The sequence below is a fragment of the Protopterus annectens genome, chromosome 7.part0, assembly GCF_019279795.1.
Source record: "Protopterus annectens isolate FY-2018-M chromosome 7.part0, PAN1.0, whole genome shotgun sequence".
Taxonomy (NCBI): domain Eukaryota; kingdom Metazoa; phylum Chordata; order Ceratodontiformes; family Protopteridae; genus Protopterus; species Protopterus annectens.
In genome coordinates this window covers 633,290,906-633,311,735 of record NC_056739.1, presented here as the reverse complement: position 1 = coordinate 633,311,735, position 20,830 = coordinate 633,290,906, and the positions used below count along the sequence as shown (strand labels likewise).

The 20,830-nt window shown below is 42.4% G+C and overlaps 1 protein-coding gene across 1 annotated transcript in view; it reads right to left on the bottom strand.

The window, feature by feature from the left end:
• LOC122806073 (calcium and integrin-binding family member 2-like) overlaps positions 1–20,830 on the bottom strand; it is a 721,503-nt gene that overhangs the window by 688,106 nt on the left and 12,567 nt on the right. Inside the window, exon 2 of the mRNA XM_044076312.1 lies at positions 1,425–1,560. Within this exon, the coding sequence (XP_043932247.1) occupies positions 1,425–1,560 (136 nt within the window). The remainder of the gene's footprint in view (positions 1–1,424; positions 1,561–20,830) is intronic.

Genomic DNA, 20,830 nt, shown 5'->3' with positions numbered 1-20,830 from the left:
GTTTTAAAGAGATGCATGTAAGGTAAAACACATACTAGAACTCCAAGCTAAATTTAAGGAAAAACATGATACTGGTATGGGCAAATTTTCCAGGGAAAGTTAAAGCAGGGACTTATTGAAAAAAGTATCCTAAGTGAAAAACATTTATGAAATTAGCAAGGAAGTATCCACACCTGTTAGGGTTAGATAGCAGAGCAGCAGTGGCGATAGATACCAAATCTATTCTACAATATGGCATTAACCCTTTTGCGCAGTTAACTTATTTTTAATTTTTTCACACACAACAGCGTTCATCTAAGATATTATGTGAAAGATATGGAAGGCACAGGTATTTGTAATAAAGGTGCAAGCAACATTGGGTAGAGCACTTATATAAGATATGAGATTCTGTACAAGTCAGGAACATTTGTTATCAGGTCCATGAAACAATCAGGCAGGCAATAAAATAATTTTTCTCATCGGCCAAGATGTACATTTTTGGATATGGACATTGTCACTGAAAGTACACCAAGCCGACAACACAGCATCCTAATGGCTTAGAGCAATAAGTTCTGTAATTCTAGCAAAAGTGTTAAGATTTTGGAGGGCAGTAACAAATGCACGTTATGAATATTTTCTGAAATTTAACAGTGTAGAAGTTTTTGTCACACAAAATAATTAATGAAATAAGAATGAAAGAATATTCCAGCATTTTTTTAATTTTCTTTCCAAAGAAATGACATGTTAAATTATAACAGATTTTTGATAAGAAGTTAAAAATGAAGACATATTTGAGATGGTCTTCATACTTACAAATAGTTACAATGCATTAAGAAAATTTGCAACTGATTATTAAAAAGCTCCTACAAAGAAAATAACTGTGTTAGGTACATTCAGCTTGATGTTACTGTTATAAGACTGAACAATGGGTTTTGAAAGAATTGTTGCAATAAAAATTTCCCCAAAAAATAAGTAAATAAATAAATAAATCTGTACCAGCGTGAAAGAGAGCTAGTGAGTGTGTGCACACGTGTGTGTGTGTGGTGATGTAAAATATGCACAAATGCTATATTTACTTCTAGTACATAGTGTGTGTGTGTGTGTGTGTGTGTGTGTGTGTGTGTGTGTGTGTGTGTGTGTGTGTGTGAACACCAGATGATGTAAAACAATGCAGAAATGTTACATTTAGTTCTATTATACACTGTGTGCATATGTCTGATGATGTGGTTCTAGTATACATCGGTCTGATGATGTGGTTCTAGTATGCAGTGTGTGTGTGTGTGTGTGTGTGTGTGTGTGTGTGTGTGTGTGTGTGCACGCGCGCGTGTGTGAGATAATGTAAAGCATGCAGCAATGTTTCATTTAGTTCTATCATACAGAGTGTGTGCGCCTGTGTGCTCACTTGCGAGAGACAGAGAATGATACAAAGCATGTAGAAATGTTACCTTTAGCTCTGGCATATTTATAATCAGCTGAATAGGCAGTTTGACATCTGGGTCATTAGTGTAGTCCATTGGTACTATATTAGGAGCCAGTTCATGATATCTGCTGTGTAACCTGCAATAAACACACAAATATGGCCTTCAGATAACTATGCATTTAGAGTTATGATTAGAAAAACTCTTCAATCATGGTTAGCACTGTTACAGTTACTGCTGGTGGCAAAGAATTATTACTCTTCTTGGCAGCGGAAAACTATCTGGTCATGTTGGTGTACAGGTTGGAGTCCTGAGTGTAGTGTAGCAGACTTAACAACTGAGTAGACACCTGGGATTAAGACTTGGGACATGAAGCTGTCCTCCCCCCATGGACAGGAACACATGACATTTTCTGCTTCAGGAATGTTCCTGGTAGAACCCAAGAAACTAGCCTCGGGTGTGTGTTTGTGTCTGGCATTTGTCAAGACAGTAGACCAAGACGGTATGCTTTGAGGATGTCAGGATCTCACAATGGAATTGATATTGCTGAGTGCACTGGATATTTATCATGTAAAAGCAGTTCAGGGGTTAGAACATGAAAGGTAAAACGCAAGGCAGCTGACCACTACACGACTCTTATCCTTATTGCCTGGATATAATACCAGGTTACTCTAAGATTCTCTCTCCTTGACCCAAACAGCATGACGTGGGGTTGCCAATTACAACCAGGACAGTAGAACAAATGGGTCTGCAGTTTTGAGGGAAGTCTAGATGGGAAATGCTGGTAAAGTAAAAAATAATACCATGTGACAGCAGTTAAAAATAATTGGCTGAAAAGCTGCATATGTCCATATATGAACATACTAGTCTCTGCAGAAATTCAGATAAAAATACAGCTTTGGTGAGACTGTAATAGTTTCAGGAAGGAAAATGTCACACACAATTACAAATTTAATAATAGAACAGCTTAAACCTTGGTCTTTTGAAGCATTTGCAAACCTTTACAAGCAAATGATTAATTAGGTGACTACTCTACCATCTTGTAATTACATTTATATCACATACTGAATAAATGAGTTAATCACTATGCAGATCTGTGAAAAAAAAGAAGTTATGTACTCACTCACTCAACTGTTCCATGTTGGTAGTCCATCTCACCCTTCATTTTTACATATGGGTTCAGAGCCGATCCTCGGCTCCAACTCGGCCAATTTACAAGCTCAAAGACTTCTGGTTGACTCGTGGCTATGCAGGTATCACATCGTGCACCAGTACAAATACCAGATCTTGTTCACTGCTCACTAGAAGAAATAACCATAAGAGACAAACCAATACTAAAGGGTCTCCAACCAAAGATAACCAAATTATTATTATTATCTCCAGATCTTCCAGGATGGGGGCCGGAAGGCGGGTTGGTCAAAATGAAGGGTGAGATGAACTACCAACATGGAACGTTATGGTGAGTACATAACATCTTTATGTTCTGTATTCCAATCTCACCTTCATTTTTACATATGGGACAGCGTGCCTAGCACCTTATTCTTGGGTGGCTCACTGGAAAATACTCCTAAGCACCATGAAGCCAAAGGATGCTCTATCCCTGGAAGCTAAATCCAATTTGTAATGTGTAATAAAAGTGTGAGGGGTAGCCTACGTAGCTGCTGCAAAAATATTATCAAGTGGGACCCTGGCTTGAAAGGCTGCAGGGGTAGACAGCGACCTGGTAGAATGAGACTTGATCCTGCAGGGTAAAGGTCTTCCCTCCAAACTGTAGATAAAGGCTATGCAACTGGAAATCCAGTTAGATAGTGTTACTTTAGAAACTGGTAAATCCAATCTGGAATCAGAAAAGGAAATGAATAGTTGATCTGATTTCCTAAAATCCTTGGTCTGCTGTAAATAATGAATGTCCAGCTGATGAAAACAGTATTCAGCTACATTACAGCTATTAGGGAAGAAAACTGGGAGTTCTATGGACTAATTTAAGGTAGCAGGGGAACAAACTTTGGGGACAAAGAAGGGATTAGTACGCAGTGACACCCTCTCTTTGTGAAAGAAAGCTCCAATATCCATCTAGCTGACATGATAGCTACCAAAAACAAAGCCTTCCAAAACAAAAATTTCAACGAAGATGAGTGGGAAGGTTCAAACGGGGAAAAAGTCAGTTTGGACAACACAAAATTTAAATCCTAAGAAGCCACAGGTTCTTGCAGTGGTGGTCTCAATAGAGTGGCTCCTTTCAAAAAGGTCTTGCATAGCTTATGAGACATTAAACTGGTATCCAGAAATCCTACGTGAAAATGAGAAATTGCCGCCAACTGAACTGATAGTGGCAGCGGCAGATCCTTGCTGAAAAAGCTCGGGGAGAAATTCCAAAATCACAGTGATAGAAGCTGTGTAGGGATCTACATTCATTTTCTGTGCCCAAATAGAAAATCTTTTTCATTTACTGCCATACAGCCTCCTAGCTGAAGGTTTATGGGAGGACATAAGAATATGTGATACTGAGGAAGATGCATCATGAAGCCTGACTAGGGATGGAACTGGAGCAGCCACATTCTCAATTTGAGGGTGTGGATTGAGGGATGTAGCGAACCCGACATGTGAGTCAACGGATCTGGAGCTGGGTCCAGGATCCAAGGATCGTCCAGGAGAAAAAGGCTCAAGGAAGGGGAACCAGACCTGACGAGGCCAGTAAGGAGCAATGAGGATCAACTTGCTTCCCAGCCGACTGGCTTTCTGAATCACTTTGGAAATGAGAGGAAATGGAGGAAAGGCATACAGAAGTCCCATGGGCCAATCGTGAGCCAGATCGTCTCTGGGTATCTTCCCCGGAAGGGGAATGAGGGAAAAATAGCTGCTGCATTTGGCATTGACTGGACTAGCAAAAAGGATGCAGCAAGGCTGTCCCCATTTTTGGAAAATCTGCTCCTCTGTTTCCCGTTTCAGAGATCACTCATGAGGCAGTAAAACCGCCCGGCTGAGCTTGTCGGCTATCACGCTGGTCATCCCCGGAATGTGCGTTGCAACCAGAAAGCGCTGGGAAGAAATCGCCCATTCCCAAACTCGCATGGCCTTTCGACAGAGTGGGTAAGATCTGGTACCTCCCTGTTTGTTGATATACCAATCTACCGACATGCTGTCTGATTGAATCGCAATAGTCCCTAGCTTGCAACACCAGGAGCACCACCCTCATCTCCAGAACACTGATATATAGGTGAGCCTCGTGTTCTTGCCATGTGCCTTGGACAGTCCTGCCGATATAATGCCCCCCCCCACCCGATCTGGGAGGCATCCGTGGTCACAGTGGAAATGGGTTGGGCAGGAATAAAAGGGGGCACCGTGATCAACTGGTTGGGAGCTATCCACCAAAGAAGGTCCTTCTTGCATGATTCCGTCAGCAGGATAGGATGACTCAGCTGGAGATATTGGAAAGACCACTGGGAAGACAAAAGCCACTGGAGAATTCTCATGTGCAACCTGGCTAATGGTACTAATAGAATGTTGGAAGCCATAGTCCCGAGGAGCTGAAGAACCCACTTCGCTTTGACCTTCCGCAACGGGAGAAAACACTGAATTTGAGAGATTTTGTGCCCTTTCGGTGGGGAGACGAGCTGTCATGTTCACAGTGTCTAACTCTGCGCCTATAAAAATCACAGACAGAGGGCAATAATGCAGATTTTTCCCAATTTATGGAGATCCCTAACTGAGCACAAAGTTGAATAGGGGTGTCCCTGTTTTGGAGGAGTAGATGCCTGGTGGGGCGGTCAGAAGACAGTCGTCCAAATACGGAAACACCTGGAATCCCCGACATCTCAGGTTAGCTGTCACTACTGCCATGCATTTGGTGAACACCCTGGGAGTTGTGGTCAGACCAAAGGGCAGAGCACGAAACTGTCAAGTGACTGGCTCCCAGCCGGAAGCATAGATGGCTCCTGGATGCCTTGTGCATTTTTATATGGTAGTAGGCGTCTTGGAGATCTACAGCGCACATCCAATAGTCTTTCCTCAACAACGGGAGTATCGACTGCAGTGTTACCATCCGAAACTTGTCCTTCACAGATTCGTTTAATCTGCTGAAGTCCAATACTGGCCTCCAATCTCTGGTTCATTTTTGTACTAAAAAGAACCTGGAGTAAGTTCTGGATCCTGTCTGGTCTACTGGGATGGACTGGATGACTCTAAGAGCAACTTGTTGATCTCCACAGTTGCCTGATCCCTGTGACTGGGTGGTACATCTGGGATCTTCTTGGGAACAAACGGTGGAAGGGAAAAGGGTATGATATAGCCTCTGGTAACAACTCTTTGCACGACTGGCCCCAGAGAAAAGCAGTCGGGCCCCACATCAGGAGCGCTGATAAGGCCATCCCCGGAAGGAATCACGGCCTTGCTGGTACTGCGGACTGCCCCTGCCTCTAGGGCAATGTCTCCCATTTCCTCCTCCTCCTCTGAAGGAGGGTTCATCATGTGTGTCCGGAAAGACCCTCTGGGACTTTTTGAACCACATTTTACCGCCCCTTTGACCTTTGGGGTATGTTCATGAGGGAACAGTAAAACGTACTCCCACGGCAGAAAGCGTCTTTCCTTCTTGCTCACACCGAGTGAGTGTATCCTTCACCTTAGAACCAAACAATGAGGAACCATCAAATGGGGTGTTGGTAAAAGTAGACGAACGGTTCCGCAAAATTACACAAGCGCATCCAGGAGTGACGCCTCAGGGCAACTCCTGAACCTGCTGCTCTACTTGCTCCATCAGCAGCATAGGAAATAAGCCACATAGAGGAGTTAACTACAGAATTTAAGGTGGATAACTGAGCAGAAATCTTGTCAGGGACTCCCTCCGTACATGCACCTTGTATAGAATCTCCTAACTCCTTGAGGAGATCCCTCTGCAATCTCATGAAGTGAGTGAGATAGTTCAACGATCGAAGGGTAAATGCTGCTGAACTAAAGATACACTTCCCAAATCTGTCCATCTGTAGAGAATCCTTGCTTGGCAGATGAACAGAGGAAGAAGTCTCCCCAGCTCCTTCTTTGTGGCCGCCGACAACACCATGGCATCTACGGGAATGCCCTTAGACAAAAACTCTTTACCAGGAGGGGCAGACAGAAACTTATTAGGTCTCCTGGGGACTGGCTCCACGGCATCAGGAGTATCCCACACCTTCCGACTAACTCGATCCATCAGTTCATCAAAAGGTGGAGACACCCAAGAGGCAGAAGGTTGAGACCCGAAAGCCTTCAGGTACACCGACTCCTCATCAGAAGGGTTGACAGTGGGCCAGTTGCACCTCTGCTTAAGGATCTCCAGGATGTCCATGAAGTAGACATCATCACAGGACGACATGGGGGACCCTTTCGACTCCTCGAGGTCAGTGTCCAATGTCAAAGACTCATCCTGGGAGTCAACATGCTTCCTCTTACGTAACCCTCTTCCGGAGAGGCTCCTTGAAAGGACATTCTGGGGAGGCCTCGGAAGAGTGGGAGTCACCAGCCAATGGCTCCTGAGACTGAGGGTCTCTGTTGTCTCCGGAGAGAGTAGGAGCTGAGACTGAAGTGGGTGCTCTCAGGGGGGAGAGTGCTGGTACCATTGGTAGGAGCTAGAGAATGAGACAGCATGCACCTCCTCATCTCAAACGCCAACCTCTCCGGCTCCGAAGACCTCCTCTGCTCCGAAGAGACAAAGGTTGACGTCCGAGCCAGAGCAGTCGGCTCCGAGAAGGATGCAGGGTCCGAGCTCACCCTGGCCAACACACCGAGGGGAAGGCTTGGAACCAAAGAAGATAGATTCCAACCCTCCCCATCGGTGCTGGCAGGAGAGCTTCGGCCCCTGGACACGACGGACAGCACAGAGCGTGTCGGAGCCGAACCCGGCTCCAAAGCAGTGACAAAGGGAGCTGGAACCGATAATTCCTCCGGTGGCACCAAGCACTCCAGCTCCAAAGGGCCAACATGGCTCGGAGGAGGAATAACAGACAAGGGCAAAGCTGGATCAAGTGGCTCCAGAGCAGACTGGGTCGGAGCAAACAATAATTTTGGTAAAGCAGACTACTTCAAGAGTCTCAACACTACCCTCTCCACATCTTCTTCCGAAAGGCTCCTGGAAGACCTGGAAGACATAGTAGGGGATCTGAACCTAGGGGGCACTGGAGACTTCAGTAACACGGAAACTGGTACAGAATCGACAGACCGGCCCCAAGCAGTTTCTACTGCTGATTCAATCGGTTCAGAGGTCGGCTCCAAGACACTTGGGACCGACTCGGACACCATAATAGTGCTCTCCTTCTGCTCCGAAGGCTGTGGAGTCGAGGAGGCAGATTTTGACTGTTTAGGAGGCGGCTCCGAGACACCAAGTGGTGCCGGAGAAGGCCTTTTTGAAGACTTACATTTGTCAGACTTGGAGGAAGCCAAAGGACTGGATAGAACTTCCTCAAATGATGGTTTTAGAGTATAAGCTTGTTCTTTCTCTCCTGTAACACCCTAGGAGAGAAAGCATGGCAGAACAAACACGACTCCTGCAACTGGATGGCCCCTAGGACACAGCTACTGTGGCCATCCATTAAAGACATCTTTTGGGAGCATTTCATGCACTTCTTAAAACCTGAAGGTTTGTGCTCCTTACTCTCTTTAGACATTCCACACACACGCAACACCCAGGAAAGGAAGAAGAAGAAGGGGGGAGGACTAGGTCCTCTAAAATTGGCCCCTAGCCCGACAGAAGGAAGTACCATGAGGACTAGGTCCTCTAACTTAAATGGGCCTATCCCGGTGGAACAGAAAGCTAGGTCTTCTAATTTAAACAGACCAGAACAAGGAAAAACTCATGCACACTGAAGCTGCAATGACTCTATTTAGTAAAAATTTAAGAATAATAGCTAGCGTACTAGGGAAGGAAACTCCAACCCTAAGTAATTAACAAGCAGATCCCTGCCAAAAATACAATCTCTGAAGAAACTAAGCTGACTGTCAAATGGCGACCCAATAACAGTCAGAAATAACAGGAGCTCCTGTTAACTACCAGCGGAAAAACGCCAAAAACTAACACTCTACCTGAAATCTAAAAAACAAGGTGCAGCGACGCCTACAAGGAACTCTAAACTGGCACACAGGATACCAGACTAACAATTTTAAACTAAGATTGCACCAAAAGGGCAAACAACGCAACTGCCTAGAATAATAGCAACCCTAACAACACAATATTAACTCTAATACTATATTTAAATAGAAAAGAATTTGACACTTAGCCTGAGCCAAGAGAAGCACGACCGAACTCGTCAACACGTCAAATGAGATCTGGGGTTTGCACTGGTGCACTATGGGATACCGGCTTAGCCACGAGCCAACCACAAGTCTTCGAGCTTGTAAATCGGCCGAATCAGAGCAGAGGATCGGTTCCGAACCCATATGTAAAAATGAAGGTGAGACTGGACTACACAACATATATTGTTATATTCCTTCTGGACTAAAACCTAAGCTATGGAAAACCAAAATAAAAGCAAAATAATTCTGCTTCTGAAGCTGTCTTGAGAAATGCAGTTTAAGTTGTGATCTGGCTGATGCAAAAGATTAGTTTGTATTTGTTTTCCTGGGTACAGCACTGATCTCCATGGACTTTTTATTTATTTATTTTTTATTTTACATTTGTTGACTGGGATAGTCCGACTGGCTACATGTCCATTTTCAGCGGAGGCCTGGGTAGAAGAGCTCCAATATTAAAAACATTACATTCAAATTAAGTATGAACATTAAAAACAATTTTGTTGACAGTCATAGCTCAAACTAATACGGTTACAGACAATCAGATAGAAGCAGCTAGGTATTTCTTACAATACTGTTTCGTACACAATAGTATGGAAGGAGTTAGTCTGGACTCTGGCAGGGGCATAGCTAGTGTGTCATGAAATACTGTTTGAGATTTTTCTTGAATTGGTTTAAAGATGGTTCTAGTGTTAGATCAGCTGGAAGTGAGTTCCAAATTTTTCCAACAGAGTTAAAAAACAAGGAGTCGCCAGCTGAGCTATTAGTTTTGAGTGTTTGAATTAGTAGTTTGTTAGAAGATCGCAGTGGCCTAGTGTTCCTGTGGGGATAATGTTTTTAAGTGCAGGGTTGTTGTCTGGTTGGTTGAGAATTTTGTGGGCTACTACAGGTTGATTGTATTGAAGTGAGCTAGTCAATTCTAGCCATCCTAGAGGTTTAAGGTTATGGTGAATTTTGTAAGTAGAGCCAGTGGCAAATCTAGCAATGTGATAACAGCTTGAGAGTTTGCAGAGTTCAGATTTAAGTTAATGAAAATGGAGGAGGCATAGAAAAGAGAAGATGAGTGCGGGCAATGGCAGTCCTTGCTAGTGGGGTAAGGAAAGGTTTATTTTTATATAGGGAGCCCAGTTTTTTATTAATGGTTTTAATGGTTTGACTGATATGCATGTCAAATTTAAGGTTATTATCAATAGTTATTCCTAAGAGTTTAGTATGGTTATCCGGGGAAATAACAGTTCCATTATTAGAGCAAATCATAAAGGAAAGTGGTGTCGACCTGTGAGTGGGGGAGAAGAGCAGTAGTTTGTTTTTTTTAGGGTTCAAGAGCAAACAGCGGCATGAGAGCCAGTTCTCAACTGTGTTAAATGTTTTCAAGGATAGCGTATGCAGGTCAGATGGGGTGGAGGCTGAGCAGATCAACGTGGAATCATATGCGTACTGTATGCATGTAGCATCTGGAATGGTAGAGTTAAAGTTTTCAAACTCAGGAGCAGTGCCCAGTTAAGTGATTTGCTCAGAGTCACAAAGTTTAAGTTACTATAAACTTGCTCACTTTGAACAAAACTTCAAGCAACCAGCTAGAAAAAAAAAACATTCATAAAAGGACAAACACCCTAATGGACAGTAAGAAAAGTGTATGAAAAAATGAAAAATATACACTGTAATTGATAGTACTTACTGGGACAGATATCAGCAGGAAGTACAGTTTTCACTTCTGTGCTGCATTGTATGCAATAATAAACATTTTACAGAAAGCATATAGGAAAGGATTCTGTGCAAAAAGAAGGATTCATCCCACAGCTGGAAACTTGGCAAAGTATTTTTGTTTTCAGAACTGTGGCTTACATTTCCTGCTAATAGCTCTCTAGAAACATTAAAATACTGAGACTGAAACACCTTCTTACATCAATTACTTCATACAGCCAACTAAATTAAAAACAGAAGGCAAAAAGGTAAAAAAGTATTACCATGGTAATACTTAAAGTGGGTTGACAGTCCATACAAGATTCTCAGTCCTGTACATTTCTCCATACGTATCAACTAACTCCACTCCAGTTAAGATATATCCGATCAAAATCATATTTTAAGCTAATAACCTTCAACTATTAAGTGCTGCCCTTCTCTTCAAAATTTCACTACCTATGCCAAGATGACTTGAACAAAGTTTGCACTTCATTCTCTCGCAGTAAACCAACTGCTGGTTCCACTAAAACTAAATCATTGATTTTGGGAACTGTGTTTGTTCCATCTATACTTTTAACACTTCTGAATGTTTAGGAAGTCCACTTCATAAGCCAGCTCCTATGAATACTTTGTCAGTTTATCGGACTCTTGATGAACTTTACATTTTCATGGAGAGATAACCCTTATGTACAAATCCCTCAGCCAGTACACCTCCCTGGACTACATGGAGACATGGAGGAGCTGTCCGATCTTGTAGCCCAGGTAGGTATGACGCTAGCCCTGAGTAACATTCTGCCATCACCCAGAATGATACCACAGTACAAGGACAAAATGATTGACTTCAACAATTGGCTAAGCTTCTGGTGTCATTCTAAGGGGATCCAGTATCTGTCTGCCTGAGATGACATGATCGACAGACCACGATGCTTTGACAGAGATGGCCTGCACTTGTTGCCCTTGGGATTCCAGATACTGGCTAAGGCTCTTGCCACCCCTATAGTGCCTTTTTTAGTCAAGGTTCAAATGACAAATTCACCACCTTAACAGGTACAAGCAAGCAAAATCTGAGGGTAATGCTACTCAGTGCTAGAAGTCTAAACCTCAAAATGCACTCACTCGATGCACTCCTTAAAATGGAGAACATAGACATCTGTGCAGTGACAGAGACCTGGTTCAAGGCTCCAGAGAGCACTCCTGCATTACCAGGTTAAAATTCATAACACACCTTTCGGCCCCCTAACCTGGACCGAAACAGTAAAGGCGGAAGTGTGTCCATATTCATTAAGTATAGCCACACCTCCAGGCTAGTTGCTCAGCATAATGCAGCCAAGATTATCCAAGTGCAACTATCGCTGGGCAAGACTGCAATCCAAATTGTAGCTTGCTACAGATCCCCCACCATGCCCCAGGATTCCCACTCCTCATTTCTTGATACACTGGAAAATATTAGGGTACAACCTAACACCCTAATAATGGGTGATTTCAACTACCCCACCATTAACTGGGAAAACTGCTCATGTAACAACTCTTTTGCTCAACGTTTTCTGGAATTCATAAATTCCAATGCCTTGGATAAGTTTATCCACATCCCCACCAAGGACAGCAATATCCTAGACCTGGGTCATTACCAACATGGGCAACCGGTGTTCCACACCAGAGGTCAATTCCTCATTGGTCAGATCCGACCACAAGCTAATCACCCAAGACATCCACATCCTGCCCCCACCCCCATTAGGGAAACCACTGTAAAAACATTTCTTCAAAGCCAACTTCACGCTTCTTAAGACAGAAGTGACAAACTTCACGATACCCATGCAGATGGACAATAGAGGTATGACTGCTGAATCCTACACAAATGCACTTTATAAGCACTTACACAAGTGCATGGATCGTGCAGTCACTAACAGAACCAAGATGCTATCCCCCCAAAAAAGGAAGCCAATCTGGTGGTCCCCTGCCATAAACAAAATCTACAACAGAAGAAAGAAACTGTTGCAAAAAAGAGCAAAATCCCGTGATTGGAGGAACTCCCTGGTTAGCCTCAGTAAGAAGCTGAGATCCCTCATAAAATCCTCCAAAGCTAGTTATGAAAACAAAATCGCCACTGATTCTAAAGACAACCACAAAGCATTCTATAGCTATGTCAAGGATCTCAATGGCAACACTCACATCTGCTCTGAGTTACAGCACAATGGCACTAAATATACAGAACCAACTGATATTGCCAACGGCAGATAGGTTCAGTGCTAACTTTAGCCCCCTCTCACCCACTAAAGGGCCCATCTCTATACTGGCAGAATGCAAATTTCCTGTAATCACGGCTGCACAAGTAAAAACCACACTCTCCAAAGCCAAAAACACAGCATCCATGGCACCTGACAACATCCCAGGCTGTGTTTGACACGAACTACAGAACGAACTGGCACCCCTCCTAAGTACTACGTTCAATCATAGCCTCACCTCAGGCTTTGTGCCCACTGAATGGTGCACAGCGACGGTTATCCCACTCCACAAAGGGGGAGCCACCACGGACCCTGGGAACTACCGCCCCATTAGCCTGACGAGCCTGGTCTGCAAGGCTATAGAACGTACCATGGAACTTATAAACAATGACATTGGTAATCTCCAAACTATGGACTTCACCCAGTTCGGGTTTGTAAAAGGCAGATCAAGTCTCCTAGACCTGATAAGACTTCTTTGAAGCGGTCGCCAAAGCCATAGATGGGGGTAAGGTGGTTCACACAGCCTATCTAGATCTCGCCAAGGCTTTTGACACCATCCTCCACTCTGGAATTACAGATAAACGCACTAAACTAGGTATAAATCCCTATGTCACAAGATGGGTTGCCAACTGGCTCACTGACAGAACCCACACTGTGAAAGTAGCAGACTCCAAATCTGACTTCAGACCAGTGACAAGTTGAGTACCACAGGGTTCATTCCTGGGTCCTCTCCTGTTTGGCATCTACTTTTCTGAAGTACAGGCTAACACAGAAGGTCTTTGGCTAACGAAGTTCGCAGATGACTGCAAACTAGGAGCCATAACTGAAATGCTTAACAATGTGGACATCCTACAAAAAGGCATCACTGAGACAGATGCCTGGTGTCAAAGCCATGGCCTCAAGCTCAATGCTAAAAAGTGCATTGTCATCCCTTTTAGTAAAACCTCTGTACCCATGAACTACCACATAGGTGGTAGTCTACTTAACACCAAAAGTGTGATAAGAGACCCTGGGACACAGGTGGACAGCAGTCTCTCCTTTGATAATCACATCGCCAAAGTGGTCAGAAAATCATTCTACATGGCACGCCTCATCACAAAAGGTTTCTCATCCAAGAAAAGAGAGGTCATTGTTCCCCTCATCACTCATTAGACCCATTATAGAATACAGCGCCCCTTTTGGTATATACCTCACAAGACATCTACAACAATTGGAAAGACAGCAGAAATACCTCACAAAGAGGATTACTGGTCTCAAACAGATGCCCCAGGCAGACCATCTCAAAAAACTCCAGCTTTACTCCGTCGCATATCGCCTACTCAGAGGCGATTGCTGCCTAACATACAAAGCTATATCAAACCCAGAGCTGTTGGACATGCTCCACTTAAAGAAATCCCACTCCCTCCGAGCTACACGCTCTAGGAACCTAAACCTTGTCACCACAATAAACAGAACATGCTGGAGGGATAGATTCCTGTCCCAGAGACTTCCCATACTGTGGAACAAACTACCTATCTATATCAAACAAAGCTCTTCATTAGGACTCTTCAAGAAAAATCTTGATGAATGGATGGGAGATAGGAAATTCACCCCGGGGATCACTTCTGTGGCTCTGCTCGACTGAAACTCATCCAGAAACCTGAAATAGTTCTTTTGGGAAAACTTTTATTAAAAATGTTTATGAAAAAACAATGAGTACACGTAGGAGACTGTAGCTAGGGTGGATAAAGAGCATGGCTGTCCCAAGTAAAATCTGTCAAGGGTGTGATGCTTTCACAGACCATCTTAATACATTCATCTTCCTCTCCCAGCTCATAAGACTTCTGATGGAGCACAAGTGTAGTACCACCATTCATTTGGACCTCAATTTTCAAGAGAACTTTTTTCCTGGTTCTCAACTTTGAGTTAAGAGGGGTAGCAATCTGGAAACTGCCTAGGGTGCTAAATCTACATCTCTACATAACATTCTAGCATACTACGCATATAACTGAGCGATACTTACATTGTCAGCAAAAACTTTGTTTCTCAGCAAAATCTGAACCACAACCACTATACTAATTGCTGATAATCTTCCCTCAGAATACTTCAGCATGCTTGCTGATCCTTTAGCATGCCCGATCTTTATCCTCATAAACAAATCTATTCAAGAAAACTATGTACTTATTATCCCTATCACTAATTATTCCCTTACAGAAGACAAAAGACCCCAGTGAATTCTGTTTTTACCACCCGTCCCAACTTCTCAAACACCTAATAGATAACAACCAGCTCTCCTTTGGCCAACATAGCTTTAGACCACACCACAGCTCTCTTTAATCTCGCTCATCACATCAACCTTCACAGGGGCTCTGGAAACTTTGTTGCTTTTCTATGCCTTGACGAATTCAAGGCATTTGACACTGCAACCCATCAGATTCTTTTCCATACAATATCCTTACTAAGCTTTGTCACTCGCCCCCTCACCTGGATCCACAGCTACCATTCTAACAGACAGTAATAGGCAGTAAAATACAGGAAAAAAAAATGTCCACCACTCTTGCCCATCTCAGTCGGAGTGCCATAAGGCTCAATTGTGGGCTACACACTGACATTTTCATTAATGACCTATACATTGATACTAATTACAAAACCATCATTCAGTATTCTGAATGATCCTACACTGATACTAATTACAAAACAGAGATTCAGTATGCTGAATGATCATCCTACACTGATAACCCCAGTGAAGTCCCTCCAAGGACTTCAGAAAAAGACCCCAAAGTTTCTTCTTCTTCTGCAGAAGCCAGGCTAAGTAATTCCTGCCATTTATTTATTTATTTTACATTTGTTGATCGGGCTAGTCTAACTGGACACATGTCCATTTTCAGTAAAGGCCTGGGGAGATCAGCTCCAACATTAAGGTAATGTAACAGGACTACAAATAAAAATAAAAAATAAATTGTAAATAGTACATTATTACAAAGAATTAATGCAAGCTCCAATATAAGGTAATGTAACAGGATTACAAATAAAAGTAAAATTGTGAACAGTAAATTATTACAAAGAATAAATGCAGTTCATAGCTAAAGGGTGTCTATTAATGAACTAAAGTACCTTCAATAGCAAACAGATAAAAAAACAACAATAATGGTAAAGAAAAAAAATAAGATCAAAGAAGAATTGGGTTAGCAAAGAAGTAACAAACAACATTAGAGAAGGATAGGTTAGCAAAGAAGTAAACAAGATTAGAGAAGGAAATGTTAGGGTGTCGAGTCAGTAGTATTATGAGCAGTATATACAAGAGGAATAATGATTGGCAATATTTGGACAAGAAAAAAAGAGTGGAGGGGGTGAAAGGTACCCTCTAGTTGTTATGTTAGACAAGGTTTGCATGAAATGTCGTAGGTAGCATAAATATTAACAAAGACATAGAAGAATATCAGGAAATGTGAAATGTCATAGGTAGCATAGGAGTTAACTGACGTAGAACAATATCAGTAGGTGGAGAGTGATTACAGAAAAAAGAAGAGTAAGTTTAATGAAGTTAGAAGGAAATATAAAAACTACATTAGTGACTATGAATGAATAGGATGTGATTGTGCCCTAGTGGGTAATAGGGGAGGAAAGGAAATATGACGGCTGGCAGGTGTTAATCTGGATTAGTACATGGGCATAACCAATGTTCTGTAAAGTGTAGTTTTAGCTGCTGTTTGAATAGTGATAAGGATGGAAGTAATTGTAGGTTGCTGGGGAGTTTGTTCCAACTCTTACCCACAGAATTTGAAAAGAGGGAGTCCCCGGCTTTATTGAGGGATTTCAGGGTGGATATTTGTAGTTTATTTGCTAAGCGTAGGGTAGTAAGATTTCTATAAGGAGTTGCAATGCTACAAAGAATAGAAGTCCTATTGGTGTGAAAGAGAATATTGTGGGTAATTGTAAGTTCCTGAAATAGTAGCTGGTTTTGGAGTTCAAGCCAACCTAGTTGTTTGAGGTTTAAACAGTGATGTGTTCTATATGGTGAACCAGTAGCAAATCTGACAATGTTGTTGTAGGAGGTTGCTAGTTTGTTTAGGTTAGTTTTGGAAAGATGTGTACAGATAGATGAAGCATAGAGGAGAGCAGACATCAGGTGAGTATGGGAAATGGTATTTTTGGCTTCAGGGGTAAGGAAGGACTTTATCTTGTACAGTGAGCCCAGTTTTCCTTTAACAGTTTTAATTGTAGTGCTAATATGCGTGTCAAAGTTGAGATTGCGATCTACAGTTACCCCTAAGAGCATGGTGGTTGGATCAGGTAATTATAGTACCATTGCTTGATTTGACTGTTAGGTCTATTGGATGAGACTTCTGTGAAGGAGTAAAAACAAGTAACTTGTTTTTTTTTGGCGTTTAGTAGGAGGTAACGTTGCAAAAACCATTTTTCAACTGAGGTAAATACTGACTGGGTGATAGATTGGAGCTCAGATGCTAAGGTGACAGAACACACTAATGTGGAATCATCTGCATATTGTATGCAGGTAGATTGTGGAATATTTAACTGTAGGTCGTTGATAAAGACAGAGAAGAGGAGAGGTCCCAGGATGGAGCCTTGTGTGACCCCAACAGTAATAGGAAGAAGAGTAGAGAGGTTGTTGTCCCAGAGAACAGCTTGCTGTCCGTTATCTAGGTAGAACTTGAACCACTGTAATGTCTTTGTGTTGAGTGAGTATTGTTCTAGTATTTGTAGTAGTAATTGATGGTTCACCATATCAAAGGCTTTTGATAGGTCTATAAGCAAAGCAGTAGACAGCCTATTATTGTTATGATGCTTGTTGATACAATCAGTGAAGGATAGTAGGGCAGTAGTAGTACTGTGGTGTGGCTTAAAACCATGTTGACAGTCTGCTAGAAGGTTATGTAGGAGAAGGTGATCAAGTAGTTGGCGGTGTATACATTTTTGCATTATTTTGGCTAGAGGGGAGAGCAGGGCTATGGGGCGATAGTTGGATATTTCAGTTGAGTTATCACCCTTATGAAGAGGAATTATGTGCGAGATTTTCCAGAGAGATGGGATATAACTTTCAGTAATAGTTCTATTGATTAGTATGGAAATAAGATAGGAGAGAACTTTATCTGCAATTTGCAGGTATTCTGCTGGTAGGAGATCAGCGGACGGGGTACATGGTTTAAGTTTTGTTAGTAAGGTATGGATAACAGATGTAGAGACTGGATTTAGTTGAAAGGTACGGGGGGGTTTGCTAGTCATGGAGAATGGGAGGTTTGTGGTAACAAGAGGTAAAGAATTTGAGAGACTGTACAGTTTCAGTAAAGGAGGTATTGAAGGTGTCCGCAATCTCCTTACATGTACTTAGGGAAAATGCTGTAGGAGTTGGAGTCTTGGAGTGTCCTGGGTGTAGAAGTTTGTTAATAGCAGTCCAAAATGTTTGGGGGTTTGCTGATGCCTGTCTTGGAGTTTTAGGTAGTAGTTTTTTTTTTATCAAGGAGTGTAGCTTTCTTTGTGGTGTTTCTATGCTGTTTATAGTTCTGGTGATCAGTTGGGCTCTTAGTACATCTACATTTAGACCAGATCTTATTTCTTACTAGAATTATTTTGTCTCGTTTCTTTAGAGAGCCATGGTGCTGCTTTACGTCTGGTTCTTATGGATCGAGTAGGGGCATGGTATTCCAGTATTTGTAGGAATTTAGAGTTAAAATGGGATACTGCTTCATCAAGGGAGAGTTCTTTTAAGGGAGACCAATCACAGGCTTGTAGCTCAGCTTGGAAGCTTACAGCATTAAAGTGTTTTTTGTTTCATATGGTTTTAAAGATAGGTTGTTAGGGAAGAAGGTTTTATGCCCAATGATATAGGTGAGTGAATGGTCGCTAATGTCATCAGGTAGGGTTGTCTGCAGTATAAGTGAGGGGATGGTTTCTTACTAGGATCCAATCTAGTGTACTTTCTTTGTTAGTAGGCTTATGGATTCTTGTAGGGGTTGTGAAAAACTGAGAAAAGCCATGCAAGTTAATATGGATTGAAGGTTGATTGGAAGTACAACAGTTCCAGTCTATATTGAAGTCTCCAAGTACTAGAGTTTCTTGAGGGAGGGTGGATGAAAGGAAGCATAAGATATTTTCCAGGGTGTTGATATTATTGCCTGGAGGTAGATAGGCACCTTTTATATAGATAGCTTTGCTAGAATTGAGCTGGAGTTTAGAGACAAGGATTTCTGTTTGATTATCTAATGGTAGTTGTAAGTCTACTTGAGACACATTGAGATAAGATTTATACAAAATTGCTACACCTCCACCTTTTTTTTGTAGTTCAGTCAGCCCTTATATTATATTATATCCCGGTGGGATGACTTCATTATCTTTTGTTCCTGGTTTGAGCCAGGTTTCTGTTAGGCAAAGGACATCAAAGGAATGTATGTCCAGTAGAGTATGCAGTTGGCTAATTTTATTGTTTAAGCTTTGTATATAAAGATGGGCTATCAATAAGGAATTAGTAGTTTTGGTCAGGGTTGTATGAGTGGTGGTTTGGGGCAGTTGAGGGTTTAGTAGAGTATTGTTTGGTCCTGGGTTGGGGTGGATATCCCCATGAAGAAGAGGGTGGTGTTGTAATGTATGTAAGAGTTTCAGGAGTTTGAAGAGAGTATATAGTGTTCTTCTGGTTTGTTGGAGACTAATGTGGGCTAGCCTATGATATTTTGGGGAGAGGTAGGTTGAGGTAGAGATGATGTTTGCATGGTTGCGGGTTGTAGGTGGATTGGTAGGTAATGTTTGTTTTAAAGGATGAAGGGGTGCAGTGATGTGTTAGTTTTCATACCATGTAAGTATGAGTAGTATGTGTATAAATGCAAAAGAGGAGTAAGTATTTAAGTTTAGGTTGATGTGATTTAAGTATGGTTGAATGGGGAGAGATGTAAGTAAAGTAGTAGTAGGATAGATAAGAAAGCCAGGAAGGATAGAGATAGTATGGAAGTAGTGGGGAGGGGAATGTGTGTAAGGGAGTGTCTTTATGTAGTGTTTAGCTAAAGATTATGGGTCACTGGATAATTATAGGAAGGGGAGTGTCTTATGAGGTATAAATGTAGGAGCACTGGAGGTGGGTAGGAATTGGGGGTAGGGGAGTGGAATGAGCCCGCAGGGCGAACGGAGCGGGGAAGAAACATGCGGCTAAGGACTAGCAGAAAAACCTGTGTGCAGTTGAATACTGAGTATAAGTTCAGTAGATACAGTAAGTATTGAAGGGTAGAAGCTGGGAAGTGCAAGGTAAGGGACAGTAGAGAGATGGGTATCAGGTATTGGGAGGGAGTCTCAGACAGAGTGATAATAGCAAGATAAGATAAGAAAGAGCTTCTTAGGCTGTGCAGGAGAAAAGATACTTAAGCTATCCTAAATTAGCATAGGATCTGAGCCTTGCACCAGTTAAAGTGAGGACAAACAATGCTAGGAATCAGCCTAGGTTATGGTGCCATCTAGTGGGCAAAGGATGAAATTGCAGCTGAAGCTGGTGAGCAGAGGACGACGGTAGAAGGTACACAGAGCACAAGAAACAGTTGCTAGAGACAGTGCAAGGACTGAACTAAATAGTTGGTGTAAGTGATAGGATAGGTAAAAGAGAAAAACCTTTAGAGGTAGAGGGAGGGTATGGCTGCTAGGTATCCTAGCTAGGTGGTGTGTTAGAAAGCATATACAAATTGTTAGGCAAGTGTTCAGGTTTAGACAGCACATACTTCTTGCCTCTTTAGGTAACAGGGATCTTTTACAGGTCGGTGAGAGACTTTTAATTAAGTATCTGTTGTAAGGGTAGATTGCACAGGTCCTTTCGCCAGCTGGGTTGGTCCCACTGTAATGCTACAAGGTGGTGGACAAATAAACATTGTTTTTTGACTTTTTGCCCTTCCTCATTGGTGGCAGCAGCTCATAATGCAATCTTTCAAGTCTGCAGACTCGCTACTCTGTACTCCTAAACTCGCTATCAATCAGTCACAGGGCTACCCTTCTGTCTGATGCCCTGCCTTGAGCATCTTGTGGACTTTTGCCAGACAGCCACTGTAAATATGGCATTTTTTTAAACTTGTCTGACCCCACGGCAACATAATACTGGTTATTTTCTAATTCAGCAATGCCTGTTAAGTAATGACCATCCACTGTAGATAACCTTTGAACAGCCCCTGTATGAAGATAAACTATTTCTGTCACCATGGACAGAATCCATTCCCAGTCTTGTTCAATGTATTTTGGTACAGGTATTTTAACAGCCGGCCTTAGCAGGTCTCCATTAGTGAAAACAATAATAATATATGGCTC